Raw genomic sequence first — 23,426 nt, forward strand, 5'->3', positions numbered from 1 at the left:
GCTGCTGGGTCATCTGCTTTGTCCTGAGGGCTGAACTAGGTCCAAGTTCAGCAAACTCCTGCCAAGGGAGGTATTTCAGATGTCAAATCACTGGTCAGAGTGCAACAGAAAGTTTCTCACAGTCAAGAGTGAGCTGACACACTCCCACCTATCCCTGCCCAGGTACCCCCAACCCCACTCCCTGTCTTACGCAGGCCTTGGGCAGCCAAGGCCTGGTGGAGCCCCACCCTGCACAGCTGCAGATATTTATAGCCTGTCCCTTTTCCAGCCCTTTCCACGCTCGCTGGGCTGTGCTTGCTCTCTAGCTCCCTGGACACCCTGCTGAGAATCAGATCTGGGCCATCAAGAAGTTCAGGAACAAATCTCCTGAAAAAACTGAAATCGTACTACTCTAATGTTGAAGTCACCTTGTGCATTTCTCTGGCTGGGAGTGAGGGGAACTGGGAAAAATTAATTCCTGACACATCTTTCTTTGGGTTTTTTTGGCTTGCAGTGCCTGCATCTACCTACAGCCCATCCCCAGGGGCCAATTACAGTCCAACTCCCTATACCCCCTCGCCTGCCCCTGCCTACACTCCCTCACCTACCCCTGCCTATACCCCCTCACCTGCCCCCACCTACACTCCATCCCCAGCACCAACATATAACCCTTCACCTGCCCCCAACTATAACCCTGCATCCTCTGCGGCCTACAGCGGGGGCCCTGCAGAGCCTGCCAGCCGTCCTCCCTGGGTGGCAGATGACAGCTTCTCCCAGAAGTTTGCCCCTGGCAAGAGCACCACCTCCATCAGCAAGCAGAGCCTGCCCCGTGGGGGCACAGCCTACACCCCAGCGGGTCCCCAGGTGCCACCACTTGCCAGGGGGACCGTCCAGAGGGCTGAGCGCTTCCCAGCCAGCAGCCGGACTCCACTCTGTGGCCACTGCAACAACGTCATCCGGTATGGTCCTGCTGTGCCCCTGCACTGGGGCACTGGGAGGGCGTGTGTGCGGGGTGCTTGCCCATAGTCTGAGCCCTGGTGGAGAGAGATAGGGGTAGGAGGCAGGTGTAGGGAGAAAGCCTTGGTTCCTTCTAGCTTGCCCTCTGGTCTGGCTTTCTGAGCCATAGCTTCCATACCTGTGTGACACCCACTCCCCTGGGGAGCTGGGAGGATGGCATGAGGTTCATGGGTGAAGCTCCAGCAGGCTGCCTGGTGCCAGGAGCTCCCCCTTGGGCTAAGGCCGAGTTCTGGGAATCACCAGTCTTGTCAGTAGGTTTACGGGGCATGTTGTAAGACAGTGTTGGCTCTGACCCAGTTTTCCTTTAGGGTTGCTTCTGGGTCTTTCCACAGACAGGCCTGGGCTACTCAGGGCATTGGTGAACATCTGCCAGACTGAAATGAAAACAAGTGATTTCACACTTAGAAGCCATGGACCAAGGGTGCTGTTGTTTGAATATAGTATGTTTGTGTGCATGTATGGTGTGAGCTTATATACATGAAAAATATATTTTTATTTAAAAACAAAGTAATATATACTCATTAGAGAAGAATTAGAAAACCCAGAAAAGTAAAAATTAGAATATAAAAAAATGTCCTCATGGTCCCACTGTTCTGAATGCTAACCTGGAACTAGACTATACAGGTTTGTATTCTGGTCTACCACTTACTGGCCGGATGGCCTTAAACAAGCTGTTCAAACTCTGCGTGCCTCAGTTTCCCCATCCGAAAATGGGTATCATAATAGTACCTACTGTGTAGGATTGTTGTGAGAATTAAGCAAGTTAATAACTGTAAAAGTTTTATTGAATAGAGCCTGACACAGAGTAATCACTTAATAAATGTTAGCCATCAGCGTCATCATTATTGGATTTCTTACTATCATCATCAGTAGTCAACTGAATTCTACCATATGTTTACCCAGTTCCCTACTGGTGGATGTTTGAGTTGCTTCCTAGTTTTCTTTATTGTAAGTGATGCAACAATGAACACCTTTCTGCATGAGCTTTCTCTGAATTTCACATTATTTCATCAGAACAGTCACAAAACTCAGAGTTACTGGGTAAAAGTATAAACAGCATTGGGGTTCTTAAAATATCTAGTTCCAAGTTCTGGGGGCTGCCTTACTGGGTGCCATTCTCTGCTTCCCCAGGGGCCCATTTCTGGTAGCCATGGGCCGTTCCTGGCACCCTGAAGAGTTCAACTGTGCCTACTGCAAGACTTCCCTGGCAGATGTATGCTTTGTGGAAGAGCAGAACAACGTTTACTGTGAGCGATGTTATGAGCAATTCTTTGCCCCAATCTGTGCCAAGTGCAACACCAAAATTATGGGGGTAAGTGGGCAGCCTCCCCTTCTTCTGACCCATGTCTCTTCCCAGCCCTTCCCCAAGATCATGAGGTCCCATTAGGAAGCCAAGAAGTTGCCGGTAACAGAGAGAAAGCAACTCCATTTTTATCCTAGAAGGGAATTGGTTTGCCACCAATAAAGTTGGAGATAAATGAACTTGACGCAAGGGATGATTGTGCTCCTGTTCCACACAGCTTTAAGAGGTGGAACTTCTGCAAAGCAAGTGATTGCTTCATAGCCTGACCCAACGACCACTCACCAGAATGTGGCCATGACCCTCAATGCCCCTTTGGTAAATGACAGTAATAAGCAGTACTTCCTCCCAGATTTAATGGGAGGATTAAGCATCACAGTTTATGTAAGAATGCACAGAACCTGGCACCCAGCTGGAGAGTGAGAAGCCCTTCTCTGCTGCCCCTGGGTCTTTCTTCAGAGTGAAAGACCAGCATCCTGGTCTCTCTTGACCTATTCCCTCATACGATGCTTGGGCAGTGGCTGGGGCCTGGTGGGGTAGTCAAGCCCAGTTCCCCCTCTCCTTTCTGTCCTGAGCTCAGGCTCTTTCCCCCAGGAAGTGATGCATGCCTTGAGACAGACGTGGCACACAACCTGCTTTGTCTGCGCGGCCTGCAAGAAGCCTTTCGGGAACAGCCTCTTCCACATGGAGGATGGGGAGCCCTACTGTGAGAAAGGTAGGAACACTTTGGCGATGGTGTGTGGGGAGGCCCTGCTCTGGGAGAAAGGGGCAGGCTCAGGGAAATAACTCCTTTCTAATCCATTCACAGCCGACCACCCAGAGGCCTTTATTTCTGGAAGAAATGTTTGTTTTGTTTTTAATGGCAGAATTATGTTAATATCACACAAAGGAAGTTAACTATCTTCCCTACCCGTATGGTTGCAGCTTTGGGGAGAGTGAGGTGCAGAGTCTATAGCTTATTTCATGCATCAGCTATGTGGATCTGGTTGGGCGAGGTGGCTCATACCTTAATCCCAGCACTTTGGGAGGCTGAGGCAAAAGAATCGCTTAAGCCCAGGAGTTTGAGACCAGCAACATAGCAAGATCAAGTGTCTACAAAAAATGTAAACATTAGCCAGGTGTGGCAGCATGTGCCTGTAGTCCCAGATACTCAGGAGGCTGAAGTGGGAGGATCACTTGAGTCCAGGAGTTTGAGGCTGCAGTGTCCTGTGAGAGCACCACTGTACTCAGCCTAGGCAACAGAGTAAGACCCTGTATCTCAAAAAAAAATGTAGATCACAATTTGGCGTCTTATAACCACTTGAGAAACCCTTCAGGTTATTTTGATTTGGAGACCACAAGGCCTAGTCTGAAAAGGCCTTGGCTGTGGACTTTGTCCTTCATTCTATTCCTGGTTCCACTTTGGGCTGCTTTGTAACCCTGAGCAAGTTACTAACCTTCTCTGAGCCTTACTTTCCACATCTGTAAACACCTGCCTACAGAGCTGTGGTGAGGATTAAACCAGAGAAGGAGTGTAGAGACCCCTTCCACTGCCCCTGTGATATTTATCAGACTTCGATGTTCCTTCAGATTCCTGTAATCTCACTGAGTGAATTCAGAGTTTCTCTGTACCCCCAAAATGCTATATGTTATCTTAAAATGCCAAGGAAATTATTGTAAATTCAGGAGACAAAGCACTTCATTAGATAGGTGGGAGTTAGTCACTCACTCATTTATTCAGAGACTTCCCCCTTCAGAAAAGATTTGAAGCAGGTTCCAGAAAAGGTAACACAGACATGAAGGCTAAGACAGTAGAACCAGAAAATCAGAGGCGGGAGAAGCAGGCATGCTGATTATGAAGAATAACACAGCTGCAGGGCCTGACTGGATAGCAAGTTTGAGGGCAGAAAGAGAAACACAGTAAGTTAGTTTACTTTAAAATCAGAAAGAAAAAAACATTCAGTTCCTGAAGGGAAAAAGCAAAACAAAATAATATTTATTTCCCCTGACTGTAAATTAGAAAAGAAACGTGTTGGCCAGGCACCAAGCTACCTGGAGAGACACAGACTTGGGCTGGATGACCATGTACAAAGTATTTACCCCTTCTAAGCCTCTGTTTCCTCTCTAGACCACCTCTTCGGAGGCTGTTGTGAGGATTAACTGAGGTAATGGATAATGTGTGCAACGCTCTTGGCAAAGCAGCTGCCCAGGTTAAGTGGGCAATGGGAGTGGTCTGTGAAGTGTCTCCAGGAGACCCAGAGCTCTCCATGGAGCACAGTTTACAATCCATTTCCTTAAGCAATAAGCATCACTGAAATGTTCAAGGCAAGGAAATAATACAATGCAATTTTTATTTTAGAAAGAGTACAGAGGCTGGGTGCTGTGGCTCACGCCTGTAATCCCAACACGTTGGGAAGCCGAGGAAGGTGGATCAAATGAGGTCAGGAGTTTGAGACCAGCCTGGTCAACATGGTGATACCCCATTTCTACTAAAAATACAAAAATTAGCTGGGTATGGTCACACGCACCTGTAATCCCAGCTACTCAGGAGGCTGGGGAAGGAGAATCACTTGAACCACGTGGGTGGAGGTTGCAGTGAGCTGGGATCATGCCACTGCACTCCAGCCTAGGTGACAGAGCCAAGATTCTGTCTTAAAAAAAAAACCAAAAAACAAAAACAGCCGGGCGCGGTGGCTCAAGCCTGTAATCCCAGCACTTTGGGAGGCCGAGGTGGGTAGATCACGAGGTCAAGAGATTGAGACCATCCTGGTCAACATGGTGAAACCCCGTCTCTACTAAAAATACAAAAAAATTAGCTGGGCGTGGTGGCACGTGCCTGTATCCCACTTACTCAGGAGGCTGAGGCAGGAGAATTGCCTGAACCCAGGAGGCGGAGGTTGCGGTGAGCCGAGATCGCGCCATTGCACTCCAGCCTGGGTAACAGGAGCGAAACCCAGTCTCAAAAAAAAAAAAAACCAAATTTTTGTTGGGGAGGGTGTTTGTTGAATGTTATAAAGATATTATGATGAGTAAGGTAAAGGAAGGCTAGATATCTGTTAGGTAAAGTCAAGCCTGGTTGGTTAACCTACCCTAGAGTTGGTAAAATATATTGAGGTCAGCCAGGAGGGAGGTCCCCTGTGTCATGCCATGGAACATTGTGCTTGGTTCTGACCTTGTCATTTTTTAAATGGTGGGAAAAACCCATAGCATAAAATTTGCCATCTTTTCCATTATTAAGTGTACAGTTAAGTAGTGTTGAGTATATTCACACTATTGTAAACCAAACCTCCAATTTGCAAACATTCACCTTGCAAATCAGAAGCTCTCTACCTATTAAACAACTTCCTCTTTTTCCCTCTTTCCAGCTCCTGGTAACCACCATTCTACTTTCTACTTCTATGAACTTGACTACTGTAGATATCTCATAAAAGTGAAATCATACAGTATTTGTTTTTTTTTGAGGCTGGCTTACCTCACCTAGCATAATGTCCGCAAGTTTCATCCATGTTGTAGTATGCATCAGAATTTCCTTCCTTTTAATGGCTGAGTAATATTTCTTTGTATGGATAGACCACATTTTGTTGATCCATTTATTTATCAGTGGGCACTTGGGTTGCTTCTACCTCTTGGCTATTGTGAATAATGTGACTATGAACATGGGTGTGCAAATTTCTCTTAAGACTCTGCTTTCAATTATTTTGGGTATATATCCAGAAATGGGATTGCTAGGCCACATAATTCTATTTTTTTTCTTTTTTTTGAGACGGGGTCTCACTTTGTTGCCCAGGCTAGATTGCAATGGCACCATCATGGCTCACTGCAACCTTGTTCTCCTGGGCTCAGTTGATCCTCCCACCTCTTCCTGTAGCTGGTACTACAGACATGCACCACCATGTGCCCAGACTGGTCTTGAAATCCTGGGCTCAAGCAATCCTCTTGCCTTGGGCTCCCAAAGTGCTAGAATTACAAGTGTGAGCCACCATGCCTATTTTTGATTTTGTTCTATTTTTGATTTTGTAAGGAACCTCATACTGTTTTCCATAATGGCTGTACTGTGTTACAGTCTCATTAACAGAGCACAAATCTTTCAATTTCTCTGTAGCCTTGTAAACACTTGTTATTTTCTGTTTTTCTTTTTTTAAATAGTTGCTATCCTAGGTTGGGCATAGTGGCTCATGCCTGTAATCCCAGCACTTTGGGAGGCCAAGGCGGGTAGATCATGAGGTCAAGAGATCAGGACCATTCTGGCCAACATGGTGAAACCCCATCTCTACTAAAAATTCAAAAACTAGCTGGGTATAGTGGCTCATGCCTGTAGTCCCACCTACTTGGGAGGCTGAGGCAGGAGAATCGCTTGAACCCAGGAAGCAGAGGTTACAGTGAGCTGATGATCAGGCCACTGGACTCCAGCCTGGACGACAGAGAGAGACTCCATCTCAAAATAAATAACTAAATAGTAGCTATTCTAATGGGTATGAGGTGAAATTTCACTTTTATTTCTCATCATTTTAATCAATAATTTGGAAGAAGACACAGATGGGAGTCCTATCAAATCTGCAGATTGAGCCAGAATGATAGGGTCTAGGCTAAAAAAATGCTTCAGTTGGCTGCAAAGATAAGCTGACATCTACATATAAGGAAGAGAGGTAGGAGGATCAGCCCTTCACAGATGAACCTGCACCTGAGCAGCTCCCAAACCTGGCATCATGGTCACCAAGGGAGCTTAACAAACTAGAGAGAAGATAGATTTTTCAGACCTACCTCAGACCCACGGAAGCAGCATTTCACAGGGTGCCCCACCCTACTCAGGTGTTTCAGTTAGGAGTGGGAATCAGAAGTGTTTCACCAAGTATGATCCCAACAGCAGCAGCAACATCACCTGAGAACTTGTTAGAAATGCAGATCTTCAGGCCCCACCCCAGATCTGGTGAATCAGAAACTCTGGAGGGGAGCCTGGCACCCTGTCTTTCAACAAACCCTCCACGTGCTTCTGATGTTTGGGAACCATTGCTGTAGAAAAGTACTAAAACCTCTTTTCAACACAGAACACCTGTAATCTGATGGATGGAAATCCTTTTACAACAGCAACAAAATCCATTAAATTCAAGGGTAGGAATTCAACTTGGGACAAGAGAGAATCAAAGAAAATTAGAAAGAGTTAAAGGGAGAAATAAAGGAAGGAATAAATAAACGAGGAGCTAGATTATGCTCCTTGTGGAAAAGTCCCGTGCACAGACTTACTTAGGTACCAGCAATGTCCTCCTTTTGTAGAAATAAGTGAAGAAAAATACCAAATTAAAAAGAATGTATTAGGATCAGACCCATGCTACCAAATTTTAAAACAAAGTGGCAATTCTCCAAATTATACATAATTGAATTTAAAGCAGAAAAATTCATCAGTGGACAAGACTAGGCATTCCAGAAGTAAATTTAAGCCATTTTAAGAGCTCAATCTGTAAAAAGCCAGTAAGAGAAGGAATCACTATTTAATTAGGTTATTTGAACCATTTAATTTAATTTTTATTTTTATTTAAATATGGAACACAGCCCAGCTTGGTGGCTCATGCCTATAATCATAGTACTTTAGGAGGCCAAGGCAGGAAGACCACTTGAGCCCAGGAGTTCAAGACCAACCTGGACAATATAGGGAGACCCTGTTTCTAAAAAAAATAAAGTAGCTGACCATCGTGGTGCATACCTATGGTTCCAGCTACTCAGGAGCCTGAGGTGGGAGGATGGTTTGAACCCAGAAAGTTGAGGTTGCAGTGAACTGTGACCACATCGTTGCACTCCATCCTGGTGACAGAGCAAGACTCCATTTGAAAAAAAAGAAGAGATGATGGATAAATGGATAGGATGCATGGATGAATGGAGGAGGGAAGCCCAGGGAAAGCCTTCAGCAAGGCCAGCTCATCTCTCTTGGTTGGGGTAGGTAAGAGATGAAGACTTCCCTGAAGGACAGCCTATCACAAAGGATTGCAGAGATTCTCTGAGGTACAGAAAGTGGGGATGGTTTTCCAAGCCCAGGGCCTGGTTTACACAGAAGCATGGAGGTGTAAGAGAAAGTCCAGGGCATCATGAGACCACCTGGGAGTGATGAGAAAGAAGTCAGAAGTGGGGTGCAGCACTTGTCCTTAGGCAGAGAAGGGTCAACCCATACCACATGGAAGTAAGTTCCTGCAGAGCACCAAGTGAACCACAACCTGTACCGTAACTTTCTAAAGGAAGCAGAAAGATGTTTTCTTAGCTCTGGCAAGGCAATGCATTTCTGCTTACTAAAGAAACTAAGTAGTCCCTCAGAGAAGACTGATGGACTGGGTTACATAAGAACATTTGCATGACAAGCTACAATTAGCACAAAAGGAGAAGCTATATATTGGAAAACATATGCAACAGATAAGTGTAACTGATCAAAGCTCAACAGGTGGATAAGGAGCTGGAGACAGCGCAAAGCCCTGGAAGGAGGATGAACTTTGGAGTCCCATCGGGACTGGGGCCCCTCCTTTAGACTTGTGTGATGGAACCTATCCAGTCAGTTTCCTCCCATTTAAAATGGTAATACTAGGCCGGGTGCGTGGCTCACACCTGTAATCCCAGCACTTTGGGAGGCCAAGGTGGATGGATCACTTGAGGTCAGGAGTTCAAGACCAGCCTGGCCATGGTGAAACCCTGTCTCTACTGAAAATACAAAAATTAGCCAGGCATGGTGGCGCTACTCGAGAGGCTGAGGTGGGAGAATTACTTGAACCCAGCCGGGGGGAGGGGGCAGAGGATGCAGTGAGCAGAGATCGTGCCACTGCACTCCAGCCTGGGTGAGAGTCTGCCTCAAAATAAATAAATAAATAAATAGGAATGTCATCTCTTCACAGAGATACCATGAGGATTAAACAAGAAACACAATGGCACTCAAATCATTGTTTTCTTCCCTCCCTCCTTGTGTCAGTTATGAAGACTTTCTTTTCTTTTTAAGATAGTCTTGCCTCGCTCTGCTGCCCAGGCTGGAGTGTAATGGCACAATCTCGGCTCACTGCAACCTCCACCTCCTGGGTTCAAGAGATTCTTCCTGCCTTAGCCTCCTGAGTAGCTGGGGTTACAGGCACTCACCACCACGCCAAGCTAAATTTTGTATTTTTAGTAGAGATGGGGTTTCACCATGTTGGCCAGGCTGGTCTCCAACTCCTGACCTCAAACGATCCACTGGCCTTGGCCTCCCAAAGTGCTGAGATTACAGGTATGAGCCACCATGTCTGGCCAAGACTTTCAAACTAAGAGCCAACATTTTTTAGTGTTTGTGCCAAATACCTCATTTATGTTATCTTATTTAATCCACTCAAAACCCCATGAGTTAGTACAATAATTATTCCCATTGTATAGATGAGAAAATTGAGGCCTTGAGAAGTTAGGCAACTTGCCCCAGATTTGAACGTTCCTTAATAGAGTTGGGATTTAAACCCAGCTCTTCCTTTTTTCAGAGTCCAAGTTTGTAAACCCCATGGCACACTGGCACTCAGTATGTGGTCTAAGACAATGAATGGATATAGTATCCACAAGAAGAACAGTAAGTCACTTAAGAAAAAGCCAACCGTGGAAGAGTTTGGAGGGATGCATACACTTCTCAGGAGGGATGAGGCTTTGTAAATGGGATGGAGCTCTTCTAGAATAATCTAGAGATGTTCCAAAGCCAGTGTGGTAGAACTGTAGCCCCTTTGGGCCAGAGAGGACAGCTGCCCTGGTGAAGGAGCAAAGAACCTGACCCACTGTACCTCAGCTGTGGGACCCAGGCTGGACCCTTCACCAATTTTAGTCTGTTTTCTCATCTACAAAACAAAACAAAAAGATAATCATAGTTCAATCTCTGAGGGATTTTGTGATGATTAGATTTATTCATTGATTAACTGACTGATTGGTTAATGGGTTCATTCCCTGTATATATTGTGGATATTGACTGTGTGTCAGGTATTGTGCTGGGAGTACAAAGAAAGCTAAGAAGTAGCCCCTGACATTGAGATACTTGCAAATAACACCATCCATGTGAAAATGTTTGAAAAATTGCAAAGCATCATATAAATAATATTTAATAGCCTTATATCCTTGGTTGGGGCTAGGGATGGAGGAGGAGAAGGACATGCCCCAATAACGTAGTTCAAATACTATTTATAGTAGTAAAAACTTGCTGTCAACACAAATGCCCCGTGACAGAAGAATGGGCAAGCAAAGAACATTCTATAACTCTTAAATATGCTGAGCCCTCATTCTTCCAAAGTAAGCATAGCTGTTTGGAAATGTGAATTTTTTTCTCTTTGGGGCTTGATCTGTTTGGTCTATCAGAGGGGGCCAAAGCAGAGGAGACAATTTCCCTGCAGAAGATTGATGATAATTCCAGAAAGTGTTTGCAAATCACACCAGCATAAGGTGATGTCTAAGCCTGAGTCTGAACAACATCAGTGCAATCATTGGAAAATGAAAAACTAGCAGTCATGTAACCAAGTATTTTGTTTATGAAATTACAACCAATTAGATTTCACCTCCTGATCCTGCCCACTGATTTGGGGGTTGTCTTGGCTTTGGGTCCCCACTGCCCTCCTAGGTGCGTGGTCTTCACTCTGCTTTTCATTTCAGACTACATCAATCTGTTCAGCACCAAGTGTCATGGCTGCGATTTCCCCGTGGAGGCTGGCGACAAGTTTATTGAAGCCCTGGGGCACACCTGGCATGACACCTGCTTCATTTGCGCGGTATGTCTCTAACTTGTGGCTCTGGCTTTCTGAAAAGAGGCAGGAGGGAGGAAGTGGGAGCCAGGTGACCAGCCCTCTAAATCCCTTGCCATACTAGCATTCTGACATCCTGATCATTTTTAAAAGCTGAAAAACACCATGATGCCTGTATACTTCACAGTGGAACAAAGTTTCATTCCTAGTAATTATTTATAAATCAAGGTGGCTTTGTTACTTTTCCATTTCATTAAGGACAACAGAGAGTACCAGGATTTAGCAAACCAGTGGCTTGTCTCACCAGCAGTGTTGTCAGTGGGCAAGAGCAGCCGATGCTTGGCTTTGAAAGGAGCAGTTGGCTTCCCATGGTTATATGTTGCTTCAGATATGATGGAGTGACTTGAAGGTTTTCCCCTCCAAATTGTTACCTTGAACACTAGATTGTCGCTTATTTACTAATCCTATGAAAAGGTGAGATAGGGTTTCCCTTAGTAGAACCTTTGGAAAGCAAGACTGAGTATCATTTTATTTTCCTTAGTGGTCCTTTCTTGATATATAGCTGCCAGGAGATAAGCCCTGGATTAACTATTAACTATGTGCTGCTTATTTCTGCTGAATGGCTGGGTCGCTTTTAATATGATATTGGCATTTTCCTTCTGAGGGTTTTGGGTTTGGGTGGGCACATGATGGTGAGCCTACAGACATTTAGACTCTGAGGGAGAGGTAGGAAACAGTCATCCCTGAGAAAGCCCCATAGTGTCAATCTGTCATTGACTAAACTTGATTTGGGAACTTTTTTTTGAGATGGAGTTTCTGCTCATTGCCCAGGTTGGAGTACAGTGGCATGATCTTGGTTCACTGCAACCTCCACCTCCTGGGTTCAAGCGATTCTTCTGCCTCAGCCTCTCGAGTAGCTGGGACTACAGGAACATGCCACCACACCTGGCTAATTTTGTGTATTTTTAGTAGAGATGGGTTTTCGCCATGTTGGCCAGACTGGTCTCAAACTCCTGACCTCAGGTAATCCAACTGCCTTGGCCTCCCAAAGTTCTGGGATTACAGGCATGAGCCACTACATCCCTCTGAATGGGAAAATTAAGGCAACCCTACTACTTTTTTTAATTAGAGTTTCTAAGGTAAATTTTGGAAATGTATGAAGTATCTGTACTGTTTCTACTTGAATAATTTTTATAGACTGATGACACAGGATGACCCTAGTCATAAAGTTTGCTGCCATATCCTTTTGGTTCTATGCTTCGCTTCCATACCCCGCCATCTGTGGGACACAGTGTATTCACTCTGTGTGTTGGTTTGCTAGGGCTGCCTTGACAAATTACTGCAAACTGATGGCTCAAACAACAGAAACGTATGCTTCACAGCTCAGGAGGCCAGAAGCCCCAAATCAAGGTGCTGACAGGAGGCCATCCTCTTTCTCCGAGCTTCTAGGGGTTGCCAGCAATCCTTGGCATTCCTTGGCTTGCAGCTATGTAACTTCAGTCCCTGCCTCCATTGTCACAGGGCTGTCTCTCTTCTGTGTGTATGTCTTTACATGACATTCCACTCTGAGTGTGTCTGTCTCTGTGTGCTTCTCCTCTTTTTTTTTTTGAGATAGAGTTTCACTATTGTTTCCCAGACTGGAGTGCAATGGCACAATCTCGGCTCACTGCAACCTCCACCTCCCACATTCAAGCGACCCTCCTGCCTCAGCCTCCCAAGTAGCTGGGATTACAGGCATGTGCCACCACACTTAGCTAATTTGGTATTTTTAGTAGAGACAGGCTTTTTCCATGTTGGTCAGGCTGGTCTCTTTACACCTGACCTCACTCAAGTGATGGACGCCCACCTCAGCCTCCCAAAGTGCTGGGATTACAGGTGTGAGCCACTGCACCTGGCCTTCTTTCCCTCTTTTATAAGGATGCTGGTCATATTGGATTAAAAGCTCACCTTATTCCAGGCCTCATCTTTTTCTCTCTCTCTCTCTCTCTCTCTCTTTTTTTTTTTTTTTTTTTTTTTTTTTTTTTTTGAGACAGTCTCACTCTGTTGCCCAGGCTGGAGTGCAGTGGCACAATCTCAGCTCACTGCAACCTCTGTCTCCTGGGTTCAAGTGATTCTTGTGCCTCAGCCTCCCGAGTAGCTGGGATTACAGGTGCATACCACCATGCCTGGCTAATTTTTGTATTTTTAGTAGAGACGGGGTTTCGTCATGTTGGCCAGGCTGGTCTTGAACTCCTGGCCTCAAGTGATCCATCTGCCTCGGCCTCCTAAAGTGCTGGGATTACAGGTATAAGCCCCTGCATCCAGCCTCCAGACCTCATCTTAACTTCCATTTTAATTACATCTGTAAAGATCCTATATGCAAATAAGGTCACTGCTACATCCCTGTGCTGGGTAGACTAGATGACAGGTTAGGACTGCAGCATGTGGCTTTGTGGAATACAATTCAATCCCTTAACTTTCTGATTTTCCAGCTCTTTGAACAGATTCTCTAGTTGTCTTTGAGGGTGTTTTAAATACATCCCCTCCAAAAAGAGACAATGGTGTAAATAGACTGGCTTTGGGGTTGTCCCCTGCAGAGTTATAGCTCCCCTGTGTCAGGCACAGCACAGGGCTCTCTGAACCTTACATTCAAGCCATGGCTTGTCTAGTCCTGAGGCACTGCCTGTACATCTGGTTACCCAACTTCAGGAAGGATCCAAGAGACTTGGGGAAGGTCCAGGAAGACAGTGGCACAGAAGGCCTGTTTTCCACAGGCAGGCTGATGAGAGGTCTGTGTCACATGCAGAGGGAATTGTGGCAAAGGTAAGTGTGGGTCTGCTCCTGCAAGCCTCACATTTTCAGCTGAGTCACAACAGCAAAAGTCCAAGAGAGAGACCAGAAGAAGCTGTAAAGCTTGGGGTGGCTCAGGCTGGTATTACACATATAGGTTCCAGAGAGTGAAGTCTAGCCTGTCTTCAGAGAGGCCCATAGCGCTGCCCTTTGGAGGATCAGCATGGAGATCGTTAGGTCTCCCTCCAACCCAGCCTGCATGGCACTCATCACCCTGTCAACGTATAGCAAAGTGGAACATGGTTCTTAACTTTGGGAAGAAATCTTTTGATTGGAAAACTTTTAAGAACTTGAGGGATTTTTTTTTTTTTTTTTGGACCTCTTTGTGTCACTTCATATTTCCAAATCACTTTTGATGAGCATGTATTTTCCTGTAACTTCCAAAAAATTAGTAAGAGAGATCTGGAGTAGCTCTCCCAGCTGATGTGCTGTGTTCTCACCTTCTTTAGACTAATTCAGTTTACCAACCATTCCTGGAATTGGGGGAATACAAGAGTGTCCCAGAACAAGTCTCCATCTTCGCAGAATCTAGAATCTTGAAAGGTGAACAAAGCCAATAGATGTGAGCAATTAAAAAGTAGAACAGGACAGTATCCCTCAAGTCCAAAGCATATACAGTGAAGGCTGGGAGCCTGAAAAGTGCAGTGTGGGTCAGGGTAAAAATTAAGCTTCTGTCCGGTGTCTGCACTTGAATACCAATGGAAAGGGTCCAACCTTAGTGGAGGAAAAATGTCTTACCAATCCCTCTTTTGCTCTAAGTCTTGCTCTTCCCCACTGGTGTGGGTATCAGGAGGGGACAGGCAGTGGTATAACTTTTGTAGGCAGTCCTAGGGGCTGCTGCAGCTGGCCTAGTTTATTACCCTAACTCTGCTGGGACCTGCAGTCAGCACTGTCCATGGTTGCCACCCCTTTATAGCCAGGCCCTGGTGCTACCCAGCCCCAGAGCCTAAAGGTTGGACCATCCCTGTTGCCACCTGTGCTGGGGTGGGCAGGAGACCTCCTCCACCATGAAGCTACCATGCATGAAGAAGACACTGGGCACAACTCCCTATGAGGGCTCCCACCCTCAACCCAGTCTCACCTATGAGGCATCTTTGAGGTTCTGTCCCTTCCTCATTCATTGGTCTTCAGTCTCTGGACACCTTACCTCCCCAGCCTGACTCATCCCAACGTTCTCACAAGCAACCAGCATTGTCCCAGACCAGGTACGGTCTCCCAGCCAGAGCTGCAGTCATTGACAGGCTGCCTCACTCGAGCTGCCTTTCTGTCCTCCCTAAAGCCCATTCTCACCAGTTCGGTCTTGAGTGTCCATCTTTTTGCACTAGTCTTTAAATTGTCACCAGCAGCCTGAGGCCTGCACACCAGCCTGGTTATACTCAGCATCACTGCATCCACCTGGGATGTTTTCAAACACTTTTGTAGCTCATTGGCTCCCAGGACCCACTGGAAGCCCTGTGCAATCCCAGGTATAACATCCCCAACTGGGCCATCAGAGCCTTGCACATGGGGCCAGCATGGTGCCCTTTTCCTTTCCAACTCTCTTGGATTGGATGCACACTGCCCCAAGCTCAACTCAGGAGGGCGATTTCTCTGTCTCCATGGGGGTTACCTGTATGTGGGGACTCCACCTGCACTCCTCCTGATATCAGTATCCTGCAGATGGCTTCCAATTCTGCCCTCCAGCCGAGATCTTCACTGCCTTCTCCTAGGCTGGGGCCCATGTGACTTCCTGGCAGACTCTAACATATTGGCATATTGCCAACCCAGGGCCCAGCTTACATACTAGTAGTCCAGCAAATTCAGAGGGCTAACTCTGTACAAACCGTGAGCCCAGAACAATTTCAAGGAAACACAGCTCCTTTTTGCTATGGGGTATGGGAAAAATTAGCATAGAACTGGAGACTTACAGACGTGGACAGAGATTCCCAGCACTACAGCTTACTAGATCTGTGACTTAAGCAAGACATATGGGCCCTCTGAGCCCAGTTTTTTCATTTGTGACATGGGAGAAAGGCATACCTACCTTATAAGGTTTGTGTGAAAATTAAATGAGCTGCTGTATATAGCGTCTGGCATCCTGCTTGATACATGGTAGCCCCCACAGATATTAATTAGTTCTCTGCTTTCTGGGATGCCTCCCGCCTCAGATTATACTCTATGTTGTCATTATGGGGATACAGAATTTCATCTCTTTTGTTTTTCATATCTTTCTCTGCATACTTTTCCATATCTATCTTTTTTTTTTCTTTTTGAGACGGAGTCTCACTCTGTTGCCAGGCTGGAGTGCAGTGGCGTGATCTTGGCTCACTGCAACCTCCGCCTCCTGGGTTTAAGTGATTCCCCTGCCTCAGCCTCCGGAGTAGTTGAGACTACAGGTGTGCACCACCACGGCCAGCTAATTGTTTTTTTATTTTTTTATTTTAGTAGAGACAGGGTTTCACCATATTGATCAGGATAGTCTCAATCTTCTGACCTTGTGATCCTCCCACCTTGGCCTCCCAAAGTGCTGGGATCACAGGCATGAGCCACTACGCCCGGCTCCATATCTATCTTCTGTAATTGTGACATTCCACTGGGAAAATGCACCATGAAAATTTACTGAATCATCTCTCTATTGAGAGAAATTTTAGTAGTTTTCAGTTTCTAGTTGAGCACACATTGCTTTCTTGTTCTGCAGAGTTGCTTCTGCAGGATAAATTTCTCCAGTGTGGCATTACTGGGTTACAGGGTAGGCACATCTCCATGGCTCTTGTTCAATATGGCCAGATTCCCTACAGAACACTAAGCTGACTCATGTATTCCTAGCAATGCACCAGTAGGCCTTGTTTCTTTTTGGCATTGCTGATTTTTGATTGAATACTTTTTTTTTAAAGCTTTTTGGCTAGAGGCATGTTAGGTTAAAGGTGACAAGCCATTGAGGTTTTTCTGTTTTATTTATCCTGCTAGATTAATAGGTGTCTAGTGGTATATCAGGGTAGTTTTTCCTATAATGTTTTAACTAATTTTCTTTTATTTATTTATTTTTTTTGGTAGAGATGAGGCTCACTGTGTTACTCAGGCTGATCTCAAACACCTGGCCTCAAACGGTTCTCCTGCCTTAGCCTCCCAAAGTGTAGGGATTACAGGCAAGAGCTTCTGCACCTGGCCTTAGGGCAGTTTTAATTTGCTTTTTCTTTAATTGTTAGTGAGTATAATCTTCTCTGATGTGTTTGTTAGTTTTTTAATGATTTTCTTTAGGTGTTAATCCTCTCTGTGGGTATTGACTTGTGAACTTGTATTGACTATACATTTTGTATAGCATGAATTGATCAGCTTCATAGTGCATATTTTCTCTTTTACATTAAATTTAATTAATTTCATTTTATTCTATTCTGTGTTCTTCAGGAATCTTAGTTTTTATATAGTCCAAGCCATGTACTCTGCTTCCGTCATCAAGAATTCATAGTGGGAGAGGCCGGGTGCGGTAGCCCACTCCTGTAATCCCAGCACTTTGGGAGGCCAAGGCAGGTGGATCACCTGAGGTCGGGAGTTCAAGACCAGCCTGACCAATAAGGAGAAACTCCATCTCTACTAAAAAAAATACAAAAAGGTAGCCGGGTATGGTGGCACATGGCCTATAATCCCAGTTATTCAGGAGTCTGCGGTAGGAGAATTGCTTGAACATGGGAGGTGGAGGTTGCAGTGAGCCAAGATCATGCCTACACTCCAGCCTGGGAACAAGACCAAAACTCCGTCTCAAAAAAAAAAAAAATTCAAAATGGGAGAAATAGGTTGCTGCCTTTTCTCTGGAATGCATGGGGCAGGGCTTTTTCTTTGTTCTTTTTTTTTTTTTTTTTTTTTGAGACAGAGTCTTGCTCTGTTGCCCAGGCTGGAGTGCAGTGGCACAATCTCAGCTCACTGCAACCTGCATCTCCCAGGTTCAAGTGATTTTTCTGCCTCAGCCTCCCGAGTGAGTAGCTGGGATTACAGGTGTGTGCCAATACACCTGGGTAATTTTTTCTTTTTTTTTTTTTTTGAGACAGAGTTTTGCTCTGTCACCCAGCTGGAGTACAGTGGTGCGATCTCAGCTCACTGCAACCTCCGCCACCCAGGGTTCAAGCGATTCCCCTGCTTCAGCCTCCTAAGTAGCTGGGACTACAGGCGCTTGCCACCACACCTGGCTAATTGTTTTGTATTTTAGTAGAGGGAGTTCTGCCATGTTGGCCAGGCTGGTCTTGAACTCCTGACCTCAAGTGATCTGCCCTCCTTGGCCTCCCAAAGTGCTGGGATTACAGGAGTGAACCACTATGCCTGCCAGGGCTTTTTCTTAAAGGAGTGATTGAAGTCTGTTCATGTCCCCTGCCACATGGGTCTTACGTAAGTCTGTTCTCTGTCCCAGGTCTGCCATGTGAATCTGGAGGGGCAGCCGTTCTACTCTAAGAAGGACAGACCCCTGTGCAAGAAGCACGCACACGCCATCAATGTGTAGGCGGCCAAGGCCGCCTGTGCTGACAAGGCCCGGAGCTGCTCCTGCTGCTGGCAACAAAGGATTCGGGAGGCTGATGTTTCTTCTGGGGGGAACAGGGAGAGAGAGGAAGTGACTGAGCCCTTTGGAAGTATAATTTTAGGTTTTTCCTTCTGTACACAGATCGTGTATTTGCATAGTTCAGACTAAGAGCCAAATGAAGATTCAAAACCAAGCTAGTTATTAATCCAAGACTGGAATTGTACTTCAGATGTTTAGAGCAGAATTCCAAGAACTCAAAAGTGAAAAGCAACAAGCAGCTTTCCCAAAGCGATACACTTCCTGCGGTCACCAGAGGAGGACAGAACTCAGAGCAGCTGTGGAGAATCTGAAGCATTCTGTGGAGTTCTTAAGCACTCCCCTGGCAAACAAATTGAAGTGCCAAACAGCACTCGCTGCAGGGTATTTTTAGAGTCATAGCTGAGAGCTTGTTAGCTAAGACCCATTGGGCTTTCCTCACCAAAAAAGGAAGTGTTATTCCATTACTAGCGTCATGGAGCTACCTCTGCGCATCAGACTTCAGACCTTGAACAAACTTGAAACATTCTAATGGGAGCCCGGACGTCCAAAGAGATGTCTTCTGGGAGCCACTGGGCAATTGCCAGGGCTCCAGGAAGGGCTCCAGCTCAGGTTGCAGACAGCTGAGAAAAGATGGCCCTGTCAGCCACCCTCTCTCAGTCTAAAACATCCAACGTCCCCAGAAGGCTTAGCTCCTTTTTGAATTGTGATGGGAAAGTGGAATTGGGTTTTTCCAGTTTTGCTTTGCAGTGTGTGAGAGATTTTTTTAAAAGGCTCTGGGTTGTCTTTGGCCTGTCTTTAGCTTTAGAGGTACGTTAGCATAAGCGTCTAGTCGTGTGCATGAATTTCACTCCTACCTGTGACTGGTCACTTATGATGTCTCCCGCAGTACCCTCCATCTCAAACAGGCTTGGTGGCCTGTGGAAAAGGGAGACAGAGAGATAGTGTCTGAAACAGGATGGCAGAATAGGCTCATAGGCCCAAACTCTGGGTGGGGAAGAGGAAACTTACTTTTTGCCACCCTCAGTAAGAACACACGAGGAGACAGGACCTCCCACCTTCTTTTCTGTACCATCCTTTTCAAATGTTCCTTTAAATGCAGCACATTGAGCATGTACAATTGTGTTAACTGCTATAAGGAAGAGATGCACTGATATATATGCATTTGCTGTTTTGGCCAATATTTTGAAAATGTATGAGCTGAGTTGATTAGCCATTATTTAAGTATTTATTGAAGTAGACTTGGGCCTTCAAACTTCTTTACGATACTAGTGATAGTTTGAGCTAGGTAAGCATCTTAAAGCTGTTTGGTGATAAAGAAGGCAGCTTAGATTCTGCAGTTGGAAATGATATAGTCACTTTCCTTTCTAGGAAGCCCTGTTCACATGCTCATAGAACATGGTATTGAAGCGGGCAGTTTGCGTGGATGTTTCTCACTTGAGCACGATATTTAGGGTCTTTTCCAACTCATTCTACTCTGTCTTCACTCCCATTTTGGATTTTTCTCTTTGCACGTTTGAAATGTTTTATGGGAATGCATTAGAATTCTTTTCTTCTAAGGACTGAGACTTCCAGGGGACTGTCATCTTACGCGAGTGTCTCTTCTCCAAGCGGGAGAAGGAAGCAGCTAGCTGTGTCCCTAGCAGGAAGCCCCTATTTTTTCCAAGCACAAAGCCACCAATCTCCCCCAGGGAGCACCAGGGAGAGACATGAATGTGCTCCTGCCACAGGGCCCTTCCTACCTTTGGATCTGGGAGAAGGTGAATACAAAGCACCAGGCAGAATAAAATCTGCTGGGATTACCTGGAGATTTGTCAGGAGTTGCAGACAAGTGCCTTGGAGCGTTCTGTGATTTTCAGAAAGTTCAAATATGCAGGAACAAGGAGGTTGCTGACTGTACAGACAGGCTCTAAGTAGTTTTCTCCAAAAACTGTCTATTCAGTTGTCAGGGACTGGTCTTGAAGAAAAAAAAATTCCCTAGAATTCAGTTTCCGAAATCTCTTTTTAAAGATTTTACACACACACGTGCACACACACACACACACACACGTGATCATTAAAAAGTATATGATCATTAACAAGAAAAGTGAAAGATCTCCAAGGACAGTTTCACCACAGTCTTTTATTACATTTCTACATTTCAGAGCACGTGTAGATACTGAGGGACTCTTATTTGCCAGAAAAAAAAAAAACCACTTAAAAGGTAGCAGGAAAAGAAGGTAGTTTTGAGTGTGGTTCACTCAGTGTCTGTGAGTCTGGTATAGTGTTAGGAGTAAGGCTATCTAGTTCAAGTTTACATTGTGGACGTCCTACACCACCAAACATTTTTCATAATCCATGGTGGGGAGCACACTTTGGAGCTACAGTTCCTGTCTCCTCATTGTTGACATTAATTTAACATTTATAGGCCAGGTGCAGTGGCTCATTCCTGCAATCCCCGCACTTTGGGAAGCCGAGGAGGGTGGATCACCTTAGGTCAGAAGTTTGACACCAGCCTGGCCAACATGGTGAAACCCCATCTCTACTAAAAATACAAAAATTAGCCAGATGTGGTAGCAGACGCCTATAGTCCCAGCTACTCAGGAGGCTGAGGTGGGAGAATCTCTTGAACCCTGGAGGCAGAGGTTGCAGTGAGCAGAGAGTGCCACTGCACTCCAACCTGGGCAACAAGAGTGAAACTCCATCTCAGAAACAAAAAAGAATAAAAAATATTTATAAACATTTTGCAGTGGAGTGACTTTTATCTGCAGTGTTTGTGTTAGGAACCTAGCTTTTATAATGTTAGCTTTTTAACCCAGTATTCTGGCTTTGGAATTTTTTGTTCTGTTTTGTTTTAGTAAGATTTCATAAGTGGAATGTAGCCTGTTAAAGGTATGCACAAAAATATTTTGCATGTGGTTTTTTTTTTTGGCCTGTGTGAATTCTACTTTTTAGCAAAAATAAAGTCCCCAAAAGGATGTGCAAATACAGATTTTTCTGTGTAAAGTTTTTTCATGTATATGGCCACAAATAAAAGTTGGAGACAAAACAAAATGTCCTGTGGTAAAAAACACAACTCTGCTTGCCCTGATGCTCAACAGCAGTGTAGTCACTGTTTAAACAGACAAGGATATGTGAATAACATGAATGTTCTGCATACAAAGGGAATTACCAGGAAAATAATAAACCGAAGACCTCATCTTGCATTATATTTTCAGAACAGTTTGTTTACTTAGCTACTTGGTGGTCAAATATTTCCAATTAATTTATTTTTATTCTGCTCTAATTGGCTTCATTTCTAGAAGAGTTGCTATATTTCCTATTACATCATTTGTTTTCAAATAAGTTCAGAGTAAAATCCTCTCATAGCGTTTTTTTTCTTTTTAATAATGAAGACCCCTCTGAGGGCACTATGTTTAACAAAATCAAACTCATTCTTTTTCAAGGTATTCTGTTTCTAGGAATTACTGAAAAGTAAAGGGAAGTTGTACATACTGTACATGATTTTTAGCACCTGAATCAGACTTTGAAAGAGCTGTGCAATTACAATCAGAATCACATCTCATGATTTTAGTACTTCTTAAAGCTATAGCAATTTTAAAAATAGATGATGGAGGGCCAGGCTCAGTGGCTCACACCTGTAATCCCAGCACTTTGGGAGGCCAAGGTGGGTGGATCATCTGAGCTCAGGAGTTCAAGAACAGCCTGGCCAACATGATGAAACCCCATTTCTACTAAAAATACAAAAAATTAACTGGATGTGGTGGTGGGTGCCTGTAATCCTAGCTACTCAGGAGGCTGAGGTAGGAGTATCTCTTGAACCCAGGAGACAGAGGTTGCAGTGAGCCAAGCTCATGCCATTGCACTCCAGCCTGGGCAACAAGAGCAAAACTCTGTCTTATAAAATAAAAAAGATGATCAAGAAAAAAAGGCTCCTAAACTAATAGAATTTAAAGAAATCTAGGAGCTTACCTAGGCATTTTTACAGTTGCAGGAACTGAGGCCCAGAAAGCGGAAGTGGCTTTCTCAGCCTACACAACCAGCGAGGGAGGCAGCCAGGTGCTATGGAATAAACATGGACTTTGGCATGGTAAGACCGGGGTTTAGATGGAGACTGATTTAATGCCACTTGAGTGGTATTGGGAGAGTCTCTCTAAACTTGTTTCTCTATCTGAAAATGAAAGTAATGACACCTGCTTCACAGGGATATTCTGAGAACCAAATGTAATAACTTTTGGAAGAAAATTTCAATGTTAGTTGTTATTATCACCACCAGAGTGGGGCCAGAAACCAAGGCCATCATTTTTGCTCCATTTTCTTAACTCCTCCTCCTTGCCCATACAGGAAAAATCCACTGGAAAAGCCAGCAGCAAGAATAAATAATATACAAATAGTGGCAGTGTACGGTGGCTCACACTGGTAATCCCAGAACTTTGGGAGGCCAAGGTGAATGGATCACCTGAGGTCAGGTGTTTGAGACCAGCCTGGCCAACATGGCGAAACTCCATCTCTACTAAAAATACAAAAAAATTAGCTGAGCATGGTGGCAGGCACCTGTAATTCCAGCTATTTGGGAGGCTGAGGCAGAAGAATTGCTTGAGCCCGGGAGGTGAAGGTTGCAGTGAGCCGAGATTGCGCCATTGCACTCCAGCCTGGGTGACAGAGCAAGACTGTGTCTCAAAAAAAGAAAAAAAAATACAAAGAGCCCAGAAATATGAACCCAAAATCACAATTTGGTATAATTAACTCATACATAATTTCTGCCCTCCTAAGGATTTGTGGACAGAATAAATATTATTTGCTTATTCACTCATTCATTTGTTCTTTACACAAATATTTATTGAGCACCTACTAGCGACAGGCACAGGCACTGCTCTGGACACTGACAACACAGCAGTGAGTACAGCAGACAAAAACTTCCTCATGGAGTTTACATTCTTTTTTGTTTTTACTTTTTTTTTTTTTTTTTTTTTTTTTTGGATACAAAGTCTCACTCTGTCTCCCAGGCTGGACTGCAATGGCACAATCTCGGCTCACTGAAACCTCTGCCTCTTGGATTCAGGTGGTTCTCCTGCCTCAACCTCCTAAGTAGCTGGGACTATAGGCGCCTGCC

At 45.0% G+C, this 23,426-nt stretch overlaps 1 protein-coding gene across 11 annotated transcripts in view; it reads left to right on the forward strand.

The window, feature by feature from the left end:
- LDB3 (LIM domain binding 3) overlaps positions 1-21,367 on the forward strand; it is a 69,349-nt gene extending 47,982 nt beyond the window's left edge. For all 11 annotated transcript variants that reach the window (XM_035266116.3, XM_054242876.2, XM_078345364.1 and 8 more), the window contains 5 exons: positions 494-938; positions 2,128-2,308; positions 2,891-3,011; positions 10,895-11,010; positions 18,191-21,367. In XM_035266116.3, coding sequence (XP_035122007.2) covers positions 494-938; positions 2,128-2,308; positions 2,891-3,011; positions 10,895-11,010; positions 18,191-18,280 — 953 coding nt within the window. In that variant the 3' untranslated portion in view covers positions 18,281-21,367. The remainder of the gene's footprint in view (positions 1-493; positions 939-2,127; positions 2,309-2,890; positions 3,012-10,894; positions 11,011-18,190) is intronic.
- The last annotated feature ends 2,059 nt before the right edge of the window (positions 21,368-23,426 follow it).

The sequence above is a fragment of the Callithrix jacchus genome, chromosome 12, assembly GCF_049354715.1.
Source record: "Callithrix jacchus isolate 240 chromosome 12, calJac240_pri, whole genome shotgun sequence".
NCBI classification, from domain to species: domain Eukaryota; kingdom Metazoa; phylum Chordata; class Mammalia; order Primates; family Cebidae; genus Callithrix; species Callithrix jacchus.